General features: G+C 43.4%; 1 protein-coding gene across 3 annotated transcripts in view; it reads right to left on the minus strand.

Annotated features, from left to right (window-relative positions):
* Nucleotides 1-17,494, minus strand: part of FREM3 (FRAS1 related extracellular matrix 3) — a 142,823-nt gene that overhangs the window by 36,657 nt on the left and 88,672 nt on the right. For all 3 annotated transcript variants that reach the window (XM_084627540.1, XM_084627539.1, XM_084627541.1), the window contains exons 8-15: nucleotides 15,289-15,498; nucleotides 13,517-13,714; nucleotides 12,292-12,456; nucleotides 7,295-7,477; nucleotides 6,767-6,897; nucleotides 3,355-3,513; nucleotides 1,596-1,899; nucleotides 86-217 (exon numbers count right to left, since the gene is read on the minus strand). In XM_084627540.1, coding sequence (XP_084483666.1) covers nucleotides 86-217; nucleotides 1,596-1,899; nucleotides 3,355-3,513; nucleotides 6,767-6,897; nucleotides 7,295-7,477; nucleotides 12,292-12,456; nucleotides 13,517-13,714; nucleotides 15,289-15,498 — 1,482 coding nt within the window. The remainder of the gene's footprint in view (nucleotides 1-85; nucleotides 218-1,595; nucleotides 1,900-3,354; nucleotides 3,514-6,766; nucleotides 6,898-7,294; nucleotides 7,478-12,291; nucleotides 12,457-13,516; nucleotides 13,715-15,288; nucleotides 15,499-17,494) is intronic.

Genomic DNA, 17,494 nt, shown 5'->3' on the forward strand with positions numbered 1-17,494 from the left:
CTGCCACTTATCTGTGGCTGCTGGAGATGAAAGTCCAAGGCAGCATCTGATCACAAAAGGAATTCTGTGACCTTTTCATGCTTACCATCCATATGAGGCATTGTAACTGTTAATTTGATCAGGTTGGGGTAATCGGGATCATCTGGACCCGTGTAGCGAATCTTGGCTGAGAAAGGTTCTGCTCCAACTGTTCCTGGGATCCGAGGTTGACAAAGACCTGGGGAGAGGGAGAGATCATGAAGAGTCTGTTAAATTGCGAGACACTAGTCTAAACAAAAGCAAGTCAGAGCTTGTTCTACATGTCGATAGCAGGGCTGGATTAAGGCAATCTGGGGCCCCGGCACACCATAATGTGGCGCTCCTTGTGTCTCCAGCTTTACCCTCCTGTCCCTGTTGCATGGCTCCAACACTAATGCCAGGGCTCCATGTCCACTTGGAGTGGTGATGGCAGGATGTCTCCCTCCCAGAGAGGCAGGAGCAGCAGCAAAGGCCTCCAATCCCCTAAACTGTCAGAGAGGGAACGGTGGCAGCAACGGGGCCTCCCAGTATACCCCAGGAGCCAGGAGGTATCTAGGCCCATGGGGGAGTGGTCCAAGCCTGCTCCACTCTTCTCCTCCTGCCACAGGGTATGTCTACACTGCAGCTGGGAGTGAGCCTCCCAATCCAAGCAGACAGACTCCCACTAGTGGGGCTCAAGCTCGCAGGCTATAAATAGCTGTGTGGACGTGGCTGCACTGGTGGAGGCTTGGGCTAGTCAACTGAACTTGGACCCGGGGGGGTTGGGTGAGTCTGAGCTCAGGTGTCTAGCCTGAGCCTCTGCTGGTGCAGCAATGACCACTCTGCTATTATAAGCATGCTAGCGCAAGCCCTGCTAATACAAATCTGTCCAATTGGGCAGGGAGGCTCAGTCCTACCTGTAGGGGGGACATACAGACAGAGTGCTCTACACTGGGGTATTGCAGGCAGAGCCCTTCAAAGTAACGGGTCTTGGAAATAACACCGCACTGAGATGCATGGGGCAGTTCACACCATCAGAGCTATTGTTCCTGGCTCTCTGCAGACTCAGGCAGACCTCACTGCATCAGTTACACACATTTCCATGTTTTCAAGCTCTTCTTCCCACCCATCAGGCAGGGAAACTTACATGCTTTAAAAAACTGAAAACAGAGATTCTGATCTAATCAGCCACATCGTTCTTGAGGAGCTGAGGCCCTGGGCATAGACCTACAGCGTCTATGCTTAAACCAGCCCTGGTCTGTAGATCTCTAAATGTTCCCATGTTCAGAAGTCCTTTGGTTCTTCTGAGCAGGCTTCACTGCTCTCTACTCATTGTCGGTAACTGTGCTGTTTTGATGTCTAAAATAGAAATATCCATATTTGCTGTACATACATATAAAGTGTAAAAGCAGAGGACACACTCAGGAGTGATCTGGCTGTTTGGTTCACTAGAAATAGATGCCAAATAAATGAATCATTGTCTCCATTCCACCCCTCCCCCCCAATATGAATGACACCTGAATTATGGGTAGACATGAAATGCTGACATTACAGGGCTGATGTGGCACCTGCCTTTCATTCAACACGTTACCACATACCGTCTTCTCTGTTCACTGTGTAAATAGGGCTCAGCAGTTCCAGACCCACATCACCATTGGCACTGACAGCCCGTGCTGCACACTGGACCCTTGATCCAGCCTGGAAGTATATGGAGTCCAGGGAGATGGACTTGGTGTTGGTAAAGAAGGTGTTGGAGTCCACTGCCCGCAGGGGGCTGGTGACACCGTCGCTGCCACTCGGAGCACTGATAAGCCAGCGGTACAGGGTCAGAGTGTCATTGATGTTTTCAGCAGCACAGAGAGACCCAGTCTTGTCATAGTCTGAATACTTGGGATTACATGCCTGCACGTCAACAGACACACAAAATATACAGTGTTATCTCTAGTTGCCTGTGTGCTCTGGGAAAGCTAGCAATTAAATGCTGTTCTAATACCTACTTCTGGTAAAGTTTCAGAACTTAACACCTTCTTTTTACAGTTAGAGTTCTCTGTCACACAACTCGATTGAGGAGACAGGAGCGAAGGTCTGGGACTTCAAAATTTAAGAAGGGGAAGTGTGGAAAACTCTTCACTTTATCATGTACTTGCTAACCGCATCTCCCTTTGCTGCTCAACCTTGGAACATAATGGGAGCTACAGGGCTCAGCACCTCTGAAAATCAGGCCACTTATTTGTGTGTCTAAAGATGGAGTTGGGTGCTTAGCTTTAGGCATCCAGGTTTGAAAATTCTGGTCAATCTCTGTGTCTTCATTCCTAAATCAGTAAAATAAGGGGACTTAGGCCTTATCTATATGGTCTGCAGGGTCTGAGTAACCACACATCGCAGTGAAAGGCAAGCTGTGTCACCACTTGTCACTGTAATGTGCAGCTACATGCAACAGTGAAAGGCTCCACAAAGATGGAAGCAACAGGAAAAGGTTCTGGCTGGGGGGAAAGAGCAGGATACTTCGCTAAAAATAGACATGGGAGGCACTGCCTGGGTCTTGCGGGTGGGAGATCAGGCATGAAGGGCCCTCTACTTGCTTATGCCATGCCTCACCATCCACCCTGCTATTTATATCTGTGCTAGCTGGGTGTGCCATGTCTGTACTCTGCACACCCCAGTAAGTGTAGACGCAGCTTTACATACCTAAGTCACAGTGATGTTGTGGGGCCTGAATGATTAAGCTTTGAACTCTAATCCTGGTTCTATGTGACCTTCCAGTCTTAGTTTCTCTGATTTTCTTACCCACCTTTTCCCAGGGGCGTGTGCAGAATACTAAATTAATGTCCGTACAGCACTTTGACCCTGGAAACCACTCTGTAAAGGACTAATAATTATTATTTATGTACAACAACATAGCTGCACTGCTGTTACCCTATTGGCAGGAGACCTTAAGAAAGCAGAAACTTCACTGGAGGCTTGATCCAACTGTATAGGTAAACTAATTTACTGTAGACTGTAAGTTCTTCCTAGGATTGCCCTTATAAAAAAATACTATAGTACTCTATAGCATTCAACCAAACCACTACACTGTACAAGTGTAAATTACTACAACGTCAGAGCCGTTGCTGTAGAATACACTAAACAAGCATGTGCACACATGGAGTTTTTTGTTTTTTTTAAAATCATGGCTATGATTGTCAGGGCCTCCCAAATTCACTCAGGCCAACAATAGCCCATAGTAACTGGCTGCTACTTGTAGTTCTTATCCAGGAGTTCTTTTTTCTCTATTTGCAGCCTGACAAGCACCAAATGCCTTCTAGGCCATTAGTAAGTAATATCGTTTAGACAAAACCATGCAGGAACAGTTCATACCGTTACACACACAATAGGGTAACCAGTTGGAGGATGTGGGTTCTCTTTGCTTTTAGAAGTGTCATCGTACATCAGGAGCGACACAACCTGGGGCACAGCTGGGAAAGTCACATCTGCAATGCTGTTCACTTCTTCGATGTACACAATGGCTTTGTTCATCTGAATTGTGAGAACGAAAAGGTTACTACTGCAACTGAAAACGAGGAAAACGTAGTGCTGCAGCTGGACTCTGCCTCTGAAATTTGTTCGTTCCCCCCCCCCCCCAGAGTGTTCGTCAACTGTTGCCCATTGATCCTGCCTATAAAAGGATCGTCTGATGTTGAAACCCCCCCCTAAGTTTTGAGTCTCTCTGTATAAGGTCCGTTCACACACAATTAACTATTAATGAATATCACACCGCCCCTGTGCCTGTGAAGGGAAAGATAATTATTGGGAGCAAGAGTAAAGATTAATTCTAAATGCTTTCTCCACATATTCAGGTGCCATTGATACCAACAGCTGCATGTGCATGAATCCAGGTAAGTATAAGGGGCAAGATTGTTTTATAAAGGGTGGTTAATGTTAGGTTCCTAAATCCACATTTGGGTTCCTAAATGAATTCAGCCTGATTTTCACAGGTGTTGAGTACCTGATGCTTCAGTTGATTTCAACAGTGCTTCTGGGTGCTCAGCACTTTTGAAAATCTGGCTGCTTATTTAGGTGCCTAAATACGGATTTAAGAACCTAATTTTAGGCTCCCAATTTTTAAAATCTTGGCCTACTTTGAGTTTACCTTGGTGGAAGTATAGGAATGGTATAACGTATCCTAGGATTGTAGTATCTATTGCGATACATGCACACACTGTTATATATACACGTTACCCAGATATCTCTTGATGCCAATTGGCAAAGGGCACAAGAGGTACATGAGGGTTACAGGAATCCCCAGGGCCTGGTATTTACATTCTAGTTCCCTAAAGAATGTCCGGTGAGGTTTCTGATGAAAGCTTGAGTCATACTGGGCATCAATATCACTGCAAAACGAGTGTACAGATGTTGTGTAAGGAATTACGTGTATATATTGAAAATTATGTTCTTAAGGTCTGTGTCTAGGGACTTGTCACCAGCAAAGTGAAAAACAGGTCTTCTTTCAGGCAAGAAATGTTTATGTATCTGTCTGTTTACATTTAAATTAAGTATTGTATGGTTCACAAAAGGTCTCCCCTCACCAGTCTGAACTGAATACTAAAGAGGGATTGTGAAACCTTCAAACAGAGGAAAGAAACAGGAAGAGGTAAACAGCGGGAGGAGGGAACCCAAGCTTGAGGTGCACCTCGAAGGGCTGTGCTGATATATTTAGGGGTTCAAAGACACACCTTGGCATCCTTCACCTAGTCAGTAAATGGACAGCAAATTTGCTTCATGAAAAAAAGGAATCTCAATCAGACTTGGTTGAAAATGCTGGAGATAACTTTGGGTGAGAGAAGCTTTTTTAGAAAGAAGGATAGCCTGTTAGTTAAGCTTGGTCTCTAGGAAGCTTGTTATGATTTTGTTTGATATGTAACCGTTTGTTTCCAATATTCTTACTCACTATCTCTTGAATCTCTGTTCTTTGATAATTAACTTAGTCTTGTTTTCACTATAAATATATCTAAAGTGCTGAGTGTTCAGCAGAGCTGTGTTCTAAGGTAAGCTGCGGTCTATTGTGACCAGTAAGCTGGTAAATCTGTAGAGCATTCAGTGGACAAGGGGCTGGACACTACAGGGAATACTCTGAGGACTCAGGAGGTGGTGTGTGCCTGTCGCTAACCTGTACGGAGAGAGTGAGGCCTGTAAGGCAGTGTGTGTGTTGCCAGAGGCTGGTGCTTTCAGGGAGCTGATCCACACCAGGCACAACCAAGACTTCCTCGTGCTAAGGGTGGGCGGCGGCGAGGTGCCTCACAACCCTAGGTACCCCCAGGAAGTGTCACAATATAGTTACAAAACAAGAAGCTGTAAAAAGAGCTGAAGCCAAATCCAGTCTCTAGAATACAGTCCAAGGAACCAGGACCTTTTGGGTTGCAGTAGCCTCCAAACTCACGGTGCTTCCCTTCTGCACTTCCATGGAGTTGAAAGGAATGGCCAGGGGCTCCACATCATTACCCTGTTTGTCCCAGACCCACCTCAGCCCTGTCCCCAAATCTCCACCCATGGAGATTCAGAAGGAGTCTTTATGGACCCATACTCTGCAGTGCCGAGGGATATGGAACACTGCTCAGGATCCCTCAAAACTTCCTGTCAGAACAGCATTGTGTCTGTTGCATACAGAGCCCTCCACACCATGCAGTTTGTCCTTTACAATGAGTCTGATGGCTGAAAATAAATAGCACTGATATGGAAATATTAAAAGCTGGATCCTAACTATTGTAGCAGCCTCTGTCATGGTTTGCCCTGTCTGTAACTGAGATCAAAGTCAGTAGACTGCTGCAGAATGATTTGCATTTTATAAAGCCAGAGAGCAGAAACCAATGTCATATAGATGGGGAAATCACTGCATTCCTCTTTTTCTCCCTCCATCTGACAATCACACTGAAATCACTGGATCTATAATTCATGGTTTCCGGCGCCAGTTTTCAAAGTTTGATACCTCCATTTGTATCTAATTCATGTGCATCTGCACAGCCAGTTAGGGACCTAGCTGGCCATGTGTAAGCATGAACACCAGACTGTCATGCATGTATTGGCTATTTAAGCAACTAAATAGGCGCACTGAAAATCTGAGGCTACATCTACACTTAAGGCAGCATGTAGAGCACAGGAACCACATTTGTAGATACATGCCGCAGTGAAAGGCTCTGTTAGGGGGGAGGCAGCAGGGAAAAGGTCAGGCCGTGAGGAAAGGCTCCAGCAGCTCTTTGCTGCTGGAGTCTTTTCCCACCCCCAGACTCCTTCAGTATGGCAGGGAAAGGCTCTGGCAGGGGAAGGCAGAAGGACATTGCTAAAAATAGCCATTAGATATGGGAGGCACTGTTTGGATATGTAGAGAGCTGTGTAGGGTATATATTTTGGGGGTTCAGGTGTATAGGGCACTCTACTCATATAAGCCATGCCTCACCTACGCTGCTGTTTATACCCATGTTAGCTGGGCATGCAGTGCCTGTACTCTACACACTGTCCTAAGTATGTCGCCTGAGGGGAAAGAATGTAGAAAGGGGGAAGCCTTTGAAAATCTGGAGCTCTATATTTCACGAAATAGCCCTACAATTACTGCATATTATCACAGGGAATTTTTTTTTGAAAAATTTGCAATCTAAATAAAAAAAAGTATTTGTTATTAATGAATAAAGGGATATTTAAAACACTGACTGGGTTTAAAAAACAAGCATACAAACCAAACCAAACAGACATAACAAAATTAAAAACAAAACAAAACAAAAAAATCCCCCATCGTTACCTGTGTCTCAGCCACCATATTCTCATCTGGTTTCAAGTGGACTGTAAATGCTTCTCTCATTTCTCTCACTCCATCGTATAAGACCTCAACTTCAACAATATGTTCAGTTTCTCCTTCTTTGAATTCAATGTCTGGTTTAAAGACAAACAAATTAACCTTTTTTCCTAATCAATAGCAGAATCACTGTTTTCTCTATCGTGGATGTTCAAATGACACGTCATGTTGGAATGGAACACTTCGGCTTTTGAATGGAACACTTCGGCTTTTCTGTTGGTTCCAAACATTCAGAGGGGGCTATAAAGTATATGAGCTTGTTAAACTGTTGAAGTGGTCCTGCTGAATGACTGAGCCTAAGTACACTTGAGTCTACTGTCATCTGATACAAGACACATGAATCGCTAGAGTCATTTTTAAAAAAGAATTAGGGAATTATATGTAAAGCCAATAATGTTGCTGCTCGCTATACTTCATTCATTTGCATGATAACTTCCTGAACTGGCATTTCAATAATTCCATGACAATCCTTACCATCAGACATTGGATTATAGTCTTCCCCAGAGGTGGCAGAGCCATCTTTTGTGTGGATTCGCACAACAGATACTTTTGAGCTGTCACCCAGACGTAAAATGGAGATCTTTACGACTGCAATCTCTCCAGGCTCTTGAGGCTCCTGGATGCTGTGTTTGATTTTGGAGAACTTAATCACTGGTTCTGTAAGGGAATTGAAAAAAAAAGTCACTCTTTCCCATTTGGATCAAGTGCAAAAGTCATTAATGGACTGCCAATAGACAGCTTACACGAGAAAAATAAGCCAAACAAACGTGGAAAGTCAAACAAAAGAGCTAACTGTTTTGTATCTTTTCTTAAAAAGAGAATGACTAGTACTGTGGTTGAGACAAAGTGGGTGAGGTAATAGCTTTTATTGGACCAACTTCTGTTGTTGAAAGAGACTTAGGCTATGTCTATGCTACCGCGGTAAGTTGACTTACGCTACGCAACTCCACCTATGTTATTCATGTCGCTGGAGTTGACATACCTTAGGTCAAGTTACCGCAGGGCCTACACTGCAGGGGGTCAACGGGAGAAACTTTCCTGTTGACTTAACTTACTCTTCTCATCGGGGGTCGAGTACAGGGGTCGATTGGAGAGTGATCGGTTGTCGATTTGGCGGGTCTTCACTAGACCCGCTAAATTGACCGCCAGTGGATCGATCTCAGAGCGTTGATCCCAGCTGTAGTGTCCAGACCTGTCCAGAGACAACCTTTCGAGCTTGCACAGAGATCTTCTTCAGCTCTGGGACAGGTACTCAGAGGTCACAGCTAAATGGTAGGTGGAATGATTGTTAAGCATAAGCGTTAACACACGTTATAAGGTACCATTCAAAATGAAGTGGGCCATCAACACCCATAGCCATAGGAACAAGAGGTGGTGGTTAATGGGTTACAAATGGTTGTAAAGAGACATAAAACCAGTGTCCCTATTAACTCCATGATTTTTGGTGTCTAGCAGAGTTAGGAATTTAAGCTCCCAGGTTTGTCTTTTGAAGGTGTTGTGCATGTTTCCTTTGAGGACAAGGACATAATATTGTGGTTTTCATTCAAGAAACATAAAGAAAAAGAAATGGTTATTTGTACAAAATAAAACCCGTTTATCCAACTTGAATATATGCAGTAGGCTATGATAAGGCCACTGTACTTTCTTATCCAAGAGTGTACATATACAGTACTGTGTAAAAGGGTGTGACACTTAGTCTGAAAGGGTTCAGCAACTTGCAGGCTAAATGACCCAAATTCAACTTTTAAAGCCATATTAGAAAAGTATGTAAATTGTAATTGGGGCCATTCCTTATAAATAGTTAAAGCCATGTTAGACAGACTAGTGCTTTGAAATGTAGACTTGTATTGTTAGAGAATTGGAAGAAGATTGTGATTGTATTGGTCTGTTTACACCTATACATTGTTAGAGGTTAACAATATAACCAGACAGCTCCTGTCTGTCACTATTTTCTATTGATTCAGAGATCAAACGGGGATATTAACATTTAAACAGAACTTGGGTGTAATAATATCATTGTCTAGATTTCTCTTTGAAATTTGTAGTAAACTGTCTATGAACTGCTTAATGGATAACTACCTTATGCTGATGAATGCAACTAATTACCTGTGTATACACAGGAAATAGAAAGTTTTACTTCAAGGTCACAATGCTTCACCCAAGGAATACCTGCTGTCAAGAGGCTATCGATAGCCTGCCTAGGGCTCTGATCCTGTTATCTCAGATCTGCTTAAGCTTGGTCAGGGGAAGCTTGAGTTAGAAAACTGAGGTCTCTAGCGTCAGTCTGGATTACACTGCTACTTCTCATGGAAGAATTTGAACAAACTCTCTATATGGACTGCCTATTTGGACTATAACCTGATGGACTGATTCGGGAAAGAATTTTTTTTGCAACTCAGCAGCTCACCATCTCTACTATGAAACTGACCTACAAACTTTATTAATAATCTGTATGTATAATGATCTTTTAACCACAATACTCTCTCTTTTCTTTTGTAATAATTTTTAGTTTAGTTAATAAGAATTGGCTGTAGGTTTGTATTTGGGTAAAATCTGAAATATTAATTGACCTCGAAGGTAATGTGTCTGATCCCTTGGGATTGGTAGTAGGGATGTTAATACCATTTAAAAATGTAACCTTTTAAATTATTTAAAATATTTTGTCTAAATGGTTAACTGATTGTCTAAATGGTTAACTGTGGCTGGGGCCACTTCGGCCAGGCAGCACAGCTGGGGTTGGTGGGCTGGCACGGGGTTGGTGAGCCCGGGGTTAATGGTTAAGGCAGGTTAACCGCTAAGACTAATGTTTATCGGCTAACCTTTTACATCCCTAATTGGCAGACCTTTATATATGATGAACAAGACTTTCAGTAATCCTCATCACATTTGACTTGGCTGTCTGGGTGGGAGCCCAAGGCTGGATTGCTTAAAGGGAGCTGTGTTTATGGCTTCTGAGTAACCAGTAAGGTGTTGTAGAAGCTGTTTTGTTGCTGGCTTGGTGAATGTAATTATTAGAATAAATAACCATCAGTTGGGGGATTGTCTGCCCCATTCTTTGCAGTTTGCCCTGAATGAGCATTCTCAGTGTGCCCCCCACCCCAAGGCAACCACAGGTCACACAGGGTCTTCTCAAACCCAGTGTCAGACCCTGCCACTGTCTCAGTTTCCCTACTCTCATATAACCTAGCACGCCAACTTACCAGTCAGTGCACCAACAAAGCTCCCACCAGTGTCAGAATTTAATTTTTTCCCTGAGGGATGCATTTATTGGTCAAATGTAAAATTCAACGTCGTGGGGGGGATGGAGACATTGGAGTCACTGCTTCATCTGTTTTGTTCTGGTGGAACCTCTGGATCTGGTGCATACTCCTCCTCAGCTGGATGAGGGGACAGGTCCAGTTGCCTTCTACATGGGAAGGGAAGAGAAGGGATGACTTCCCTAGCAGACTGGACCAACTCTGAGGGATAGTACTGGTTCCATGGGCCCCAGTATGGCCAATAGGATGAATCAAAGTGGGGTTGTGGAGATCTCCATGGCACAGTGTACCAATAGTTTTGAGGCAGATGATGAGGTGGAGGTTGGTCCCAAGCTGGTGCAGGCCTTCTGCCTAGGAAGGTGTGTCTTTGGAGGAGGGAGTAATGGTTCACAGGGCAGCTCAGAATCTTCTGATGAGGAGAAAGCCGAATTCCAGATCCAAAAGTGGTAGAGATGGTGCCACCAGAGGGAAATCATAGCCAAAAGATGGAACAGGAGACAGACCCCTCCCAAAGGTCAGCTCTCCTGGTGGAGTCAGAACCTCTCTCGAAAGACAGGGATCCAATGGAATAGGAGACTCCGGGTCTGGGACAGCGAAGATCTCATCAGGAGGAGCATGGGTCTTGACTCTTGGGTCTGTCTGAGCTGCAGTAGAGTCAGAATGTGCCACAGCCACGGAAGACAAATATGGTACCGTGGGTAACCAATGCTCTTGGTGATCGGTCTTCATTGGTGCTGGCAGATCCCAGGGTTTGTGTTTGGGAGATACCAGAGGCATCAGTGCTGCCGGATTGTGATCTGGTGCTGGTGGAGCCCTAGACTTGTGGGCTTTCTTGTCATGCCTCTGAGACTTAGTACATCCTAAGTTCTCTTGGGCTGAGCTTAGAGACTCGCTCAGTTTAGGTAGGGCTGTATCTGACTTATTTGAAGTGGATTTGGAGGAGGATTTGCTCTCATATTTACGAGAATGCTCCCTGCTCTCCCAACAAGATTCCATGGGAATAGATTCCGTCACTTCTGAGTTGCACCTTGTGGTAAGAGATGCACTCCTTGCTGAGTCAGGCTGACACACAGTGGGGGTCCCTCGGCCTGGGTCCAACTGCGGCCTCATGGCCCTATCCATTAGGTGCTTCCTACAGCTACGAGTGCTTCCCAGGTATGGCTGAGGAACGAACAGCAGGTACCGCAGCTGGTCATGACGGGGGCCCCCCTGAAGCACCACAGGCAGTGTTGGGTGTCATCACTGATTGAGAAGGACTGCAGGTAGGAAGCACAAATTTTGAAGGCCGGAGTACTGGGCATAATCCAGTACCCAAACAAGGTAAAAGTCAGGAGGTGCTCCGAAGATCAGGGAGGCCAACACTAAAAACTATCAGATAAAACTTTAAAACTCTCCAACTTCTAAAAACTATGTGCAGATATTTAAATATATGTTCACTGATAAAAGAATAAAGCTGAAGCTTTGGACTCCGGAGGTTCCGATCCAGACCAAGCAGTGGTGAAAAGGAACTGGAGAGATGGTCAATTCGCACTGCCCTGGATCTTCTTAGTTGGAGGCACAAAGTGAGCCAGGGCACGTGTGGACCAACAGACACTGCTTTCAAAATTCTCTGGCTCTGGAAGCATGGAGCACATGCATACCTACAGTGGGATACACATAGGGACCAGCATTCGAAGAACTGCTATTCACCATGTATCATTACACAAGAACAGAGGGAAAATCAGTGAAATTGAAAGGTGTCAAATTCAAAACCGATAACCAGGAAAATATTCATAAAATGCACAATTAGCCTGTGGAACTCATTGCTACAACATCACATCAGAAGCTTAGCAGGAAACAAAAACTGTTTCATCATTTATAAGGGTAGCAAGAGTATTCAGAGTTATAACAGTAAATACATAACAATAAACAACAAGATGCTTTGAAGGAATTAAACTTCTTGCTTCACATGTAAACAAACTTCTAAACTATTGGGATTAGGAGGAAACTTCCCCTAGGGGTGGGTTATTCAATAAATGTCAACTAGAGGGTTTCTTGTCCCTTCCTTTGTGAAGCATCTGGTACAGGCCTCCGCTGGCGATGGGATATTGGACTAGATGGACCAGTGGTCTGATCCAGAATTGCAAGTCCTATGTTCCAGCTTTCAGCTATCGTTGTGGTACTACTTTGAATTTGTATATTTAACAATAAACACAAAGATGCTTAAAAACTCACTGTCTTCTTCATCCTTAATCTTGATCAGGGTCTCTTTTTGCTCCCCAATGGAGGCACCAAACGTTGAGGTACTTTTTGGTGTTCCAAGCACTAGTCTGAATTCTTCCTCTTCTTCATAAATTGCATCATCCTCCAGTATTACCACACAGGGCTTCTCAATCTCTCCTGCAGAGAGGGGATAAAACAGGCATTACGATCACCCTCACATGTGGTTACAAACCAATTGCAGCACAAAAGACCCAGGATAAAAACCAAACGCACCTTTAAGGTTCCCTAACTAATTTAAAAAAACAACAAAAACGACTAATCTCAAGAGAGTGGAAGCAAACAATGTAGTTCCAGGATAGGGTAACTCAGACCTTTCTGCTAGTTCTATTTGATATCACTCAACATATTTTCAGTGTGGTTTTCCTGCCATACCGTCCAGTGTCACAACAGGCACTAATGGGCATCCTCAGGAGCACTCAGTGGAGACCAAGGATTGAGTGATCACATAGACTGAGCCGCCTTCTTACCCTGGGAAGGATAGTTAGGATTGAGGTATATTGGTGGGGCAGCATAAAACAAGCTCTTTGGTCAACAGAAAGTTCTGTCTCCAGGGCTGTTAATTCCCGTTAAACATCAGTGTTAAAATGTACTTTGAGAGACAAAAAAATGTCAGACCTAGTCTTTCCACTGAGAACTAGGACAGAAAGCCATAGTCACCAGCAGTGAAGGAGGTCATTGACCAGGTAAAACTCATTTTATTGGGAAATTAAGTGTGTCTTTTTTTTTAAAGATGACTCCAGGGTCCTCATGGACGGGTCCTGTGGGTGTTGGGTGCAGCCATGAAGAGTGCTGCTCGCCAATCATTGCTGCTGTGCTTCCACTGAAAGCATCAGATCTCCCTTCCTCTTATTTTTTCTGTATACGTACTCTGCTTCAGAAGGACAGCAGGGGCAACGCACTTAGGTAGTTTGATTTCCCTTCCTTCCCCATTTTTGGATATAAAATATTTGAAAATGCTGCAGACTGAAGCTGTGGGTACAGAGCTCTTTGCTGAAAGCCTGTGCTGCGGCAGCTTCATCTGACGTGAGATCCCGCTGGCATTACTTACATGGAGACTCCGCCCAAACCATCCCCGGCACTCAGCTTTTATTCATTAGCCGATGAGTTCTTTTCCTCAAAAGCACCGAGAGTCACTATTCCTTATGAGGATCTCCAGTTCTCACGGGAGGGATTTTACCTGGCAGAAACACCACCACAGAGTCATCTGTATTTGGTCGCTCCTGGTAGTCCATCATGACTTGAGCAGAACCTTGGCGAGTGTAGCAACGGACGGTAGATTTATGGTTAATATCACCATTACGATAAATGATAGCCACTAACTGTCCATCTTTTTCATTCACTGTGTACCATGGTTTCTTGAACTGGACTTTGGGTACTGAAAACAGAAGATTTTATACATTTCATTGTAGAGTCCACATGATAAGAATGCCCATGGCATGGGTACATTCTGGAAGAGAAATATTGGACGTGGACCTATTTCTCCTCATAGCCATTTGCAGCAATCAGAGGGGGTTCAGCTCAATAGGTGTTTTTAAAATAATACAGATTTTAACTCCTGATGAATTAAAACAGTTTCAATCTGTATTGACTCAGCCACTGACTCAGGGACTGTCTACACAGCACACTAGCCTGCACCAGAGCTGTGTAAACATTAGTCCGCATTAGCATGCTGTGCACTAACTGGCCCATATGGACCTCGCTGGCGTGCACTAGAAGTTCCCTGGTGCACATGAATGTAGTCTATTTCAAACACTACTATATTGATGCTCACTTGACTAGGGAACTTCTAGAACACACTAGCAAGCTCCACATGGGTCAGTCAGTGCATGACACACTAGTGCACACTAGAATGTACACTCCTCCGGTGTGAAGTAACACACCTTCTAGTCAAGCCCCTAGACTCTACTGACCTCACTGCCTTTCTTCAAAAAAAACAAACCAAACTAACCCAGCAGCTGAGAATTTGATGTATTTTGATCTAGTCTGTTTCTGAATGATGGGATTATTTTCTGTAAATATGTGTTAAGGAGTCTTTTTTAGTTGGAGATTTAGGCATGGCATTAATACAAAAGCGACAGAGCAGCACAATCCTGCTCCCTCTGAAGTCAGTGTCAAAACTTCAAAAAGGTACAGGGTTGGGCCAGGTGGTTGCAAATTTCACACAGCTCGAGATTGGAACTAAACTTTGAAGAGCATGTTTAGAGACCAAACTGGCCTAGAACTATGTAACTTCATTTATTTATTATAATGGTGTTAATCTGCAGAAACTTGAGACCTTAGGGGATTACACCTGGCTACTTATCAAATAGCCAAGTGCTCTGAAAGGCATTGTGCTGATTATTAAATAATGAATATGAATTTTCCGTTTGTTATCTCATTGTGAGCAATGCAAGACAGTGAAGTAGTCTTACTCCTCAGCAGAAGAGGCACTACGTGTCATTAGATAGAGCTGCCTTTGAGCATCACAATTTGTACAATCACGTGAGAAACCTTTGAATTTTGCAGTCCAAACTCTTATACTAACACGGAGGCTGGATAACTCACCCACTTTTACAGTTTCATACTAAAGGCCTCAGTACCATTGACATGAACATTCATTTAATGATCAAATTCACCCAAGTGCAGCAGGCCCCGGTGAACGAACTTACATGTATCTCTAGAAGGACAAGGAGAGCCAAGTCTACTTGTCCAAAAACACCATCTTCAACCACGTTGTGACCAAGTGAACAGGCTGCAGTATGGACCACAGAGGAGCTGTGCTACAGACTTACTCCAGCTTGTGCATAGAGTCCATTTTCCACCATGTCAGCTAAGGCAGAATTTCATGATAATGAACTGCAGTGCATAATTATACATGTAACAGCTAACACTATTGCCAGAAGATTTCCTGGACCTTGTGTGTGTACTTTAAGTACTAAAAATAGAAAAAGCTTCTTGCTTTACACTTACAGTCAGTATTGCTGTCATCAATGAAGATGGTAGTTTTGCTAGGCACCCCAAGCACTGCATTCATGGGCATATAGAGAATCAGCTCAAACTTCTCCAGACCCTCCAAAACAGGCTGCCCCAGGTCGTCGAGGACAGTCACTCGGAACGCCTGCATCTTGACTCCAGGAGCAAAGTCCAGATTCCGGCTGATGCCCACGTAATCAATTCCAGCTGTTTGGGAAGCAAAAAGAACATGGCCACTCATTTGCCATATATTAAGATTTTACCATTTATTTGCAGAATATGTTCACAAAATCAAGACAATCTGTGCCTTATTTTTCTGAGAAGTATTTATTTTGGATTTTTGTCACCTGTAAGTTAAAAAAAAACAACTCCCCCACCTCCCCACCCCAAAAAAACAAACAAACAAACCAAAACCGAACAATGAGCATAAAAAGCAAAAAAAAAAAAAAAAAGCATAAAGGTCCTGATCCTCATTTGCACTAAAGGCTTGTTTACCCAGAAAGTTACTGTGGCAAGCCAGGGTGTGAATCTACAATGCATTAGCTTGATGCACAGTAACATCCTGTATGGACACAGCTGACAGTACACGAAGTCCTGGAGGGCAGTTCGTCTTACTACAGTACTCCCAGCTGCACTCCAGGACTTGCACTGTGCTGGAGCAATGTCCACACTGAATGTTATTGAGCACCCAGTTGACGTGCTGTAGATTCACACCCTGGCTTACCATGCAGTAACATCCTGTATAGACAAGCCCTAAGGCCACTTTACTTCACTCTGGCTGTGCAAACGGACTAGAAATGTGTCTCTTTACACTGCCAGAATGGTATAAAGTGGCCTTGCTGTAAATGAGAATTAGGCCCATAGTCCATACAGTTTTAAAATAACAATTTGGCCAATACATTGAGCATCATGCCCATGGGCCGTATTTGCTCTTAAAAGTTAAACAGAATTATTCAGCGATCAGAAGCAGTTTCTGAAGTATTACTTTACAGGTTAGCTTTTTAAAAATAAAGGAACAGACCTACAGTAATTCCACACAATCACTTGGGCTGGAAAGGGCCGGAGAAACCCATCTCCAGCACAATGCCAGGATCACTGTATCCCCAAAACATCTCTACCTCAGGATCTCATCATTAAGTGTTGACTTTCTCTCTCTCTCTATTTTTTTACAGTAACTTCAATACTGGTGAACAGTGCTGGATTGACATTCTCTGGGGATGGATATTTGCTATTCACAGAAGAGGTAAAATATAAAGTCTTGACTGGAAAATTTCCATAGATGGTAACTCCACTGCTTCCCTGCCAAGCACATCCCATAGCCAAACTGATTTTATTCTGATTCCACAGCTCTTTGCACTATTTATTATAAACTTTTCTCCTTCACTGCACCTTAAATGCACTATTTATCACCCTTGATCAATGAGAGCAATCATTTTCCTTCCTCCCCACAGCAGATTGAACATTATTATTTATAAACTGCTATCATTTCTTGCCTCGGCTATCTTTTCAGCAAACTCTGAAGATAGTCAGTCAGATGTAAATCTCAGCAGAATTTGACTTACGTGTTTAGCTCTCTTAACTTTTCTTTACCTTCACATGTATATGTGGACCTCCACATCATGAGACATGCCAACAGTAGAAAATAGTGTGTCACTCTCACAGTTCTTCAAACATGTTATAGGCACTAGTTCTCACTGAGAATTTAGTCCTCACCAATTCTGAGCTTTATAAAATGTTATTTTGGTTTATAAAATTTTAGTCCAAAAATTTGTTTGAAAAGTTTCTTAACCAAATATTTCCTGCTTGGGTATCTCACACAGATCTAACTGGAATTTCATCAAACTTTACAAATATTTGGAAAGTATGAAAAATTTTAGAGGAAATTTTTTTTTCTCCAGAAACAGTAAATGTCTGAAAATAAGGGGTTATAACTGAAGCGTCTCCTCAAATCAGACATTTAACACCCTGAGTGCAACATTATTAAATTGCTTTGTAGCCAGCACAGAGCCCTATAGGAATCCAATAGCAATAAAAGCCTCCATTTCTTCCTGAACTAACAACTAGCCTTAATATTTACCACACACCATGTGTGGTTGTCTAACTACTTCCCTGACTTACAGTAGTTCCATACAAACCCCCATTTCTCCTATTTCCCTGCATGAATATAATAAATTATTTAATTAAATGCCACCTGTACCTATTA

The sequence above is a fragment of the Lepidochelys olivacea genome (genome assembly GCF_965140295.1).
Source record: "Lepidochelys olivacea isolate rLepOli2 genome assembly, chromosome: 4".
NCBI classification, from domain to species: domain Eukaryota; kingdom Metazoa; phylum Chordata; order Testudines; family Cheloniidae; genus Lepidochelys; species Lepidochelys olivacea.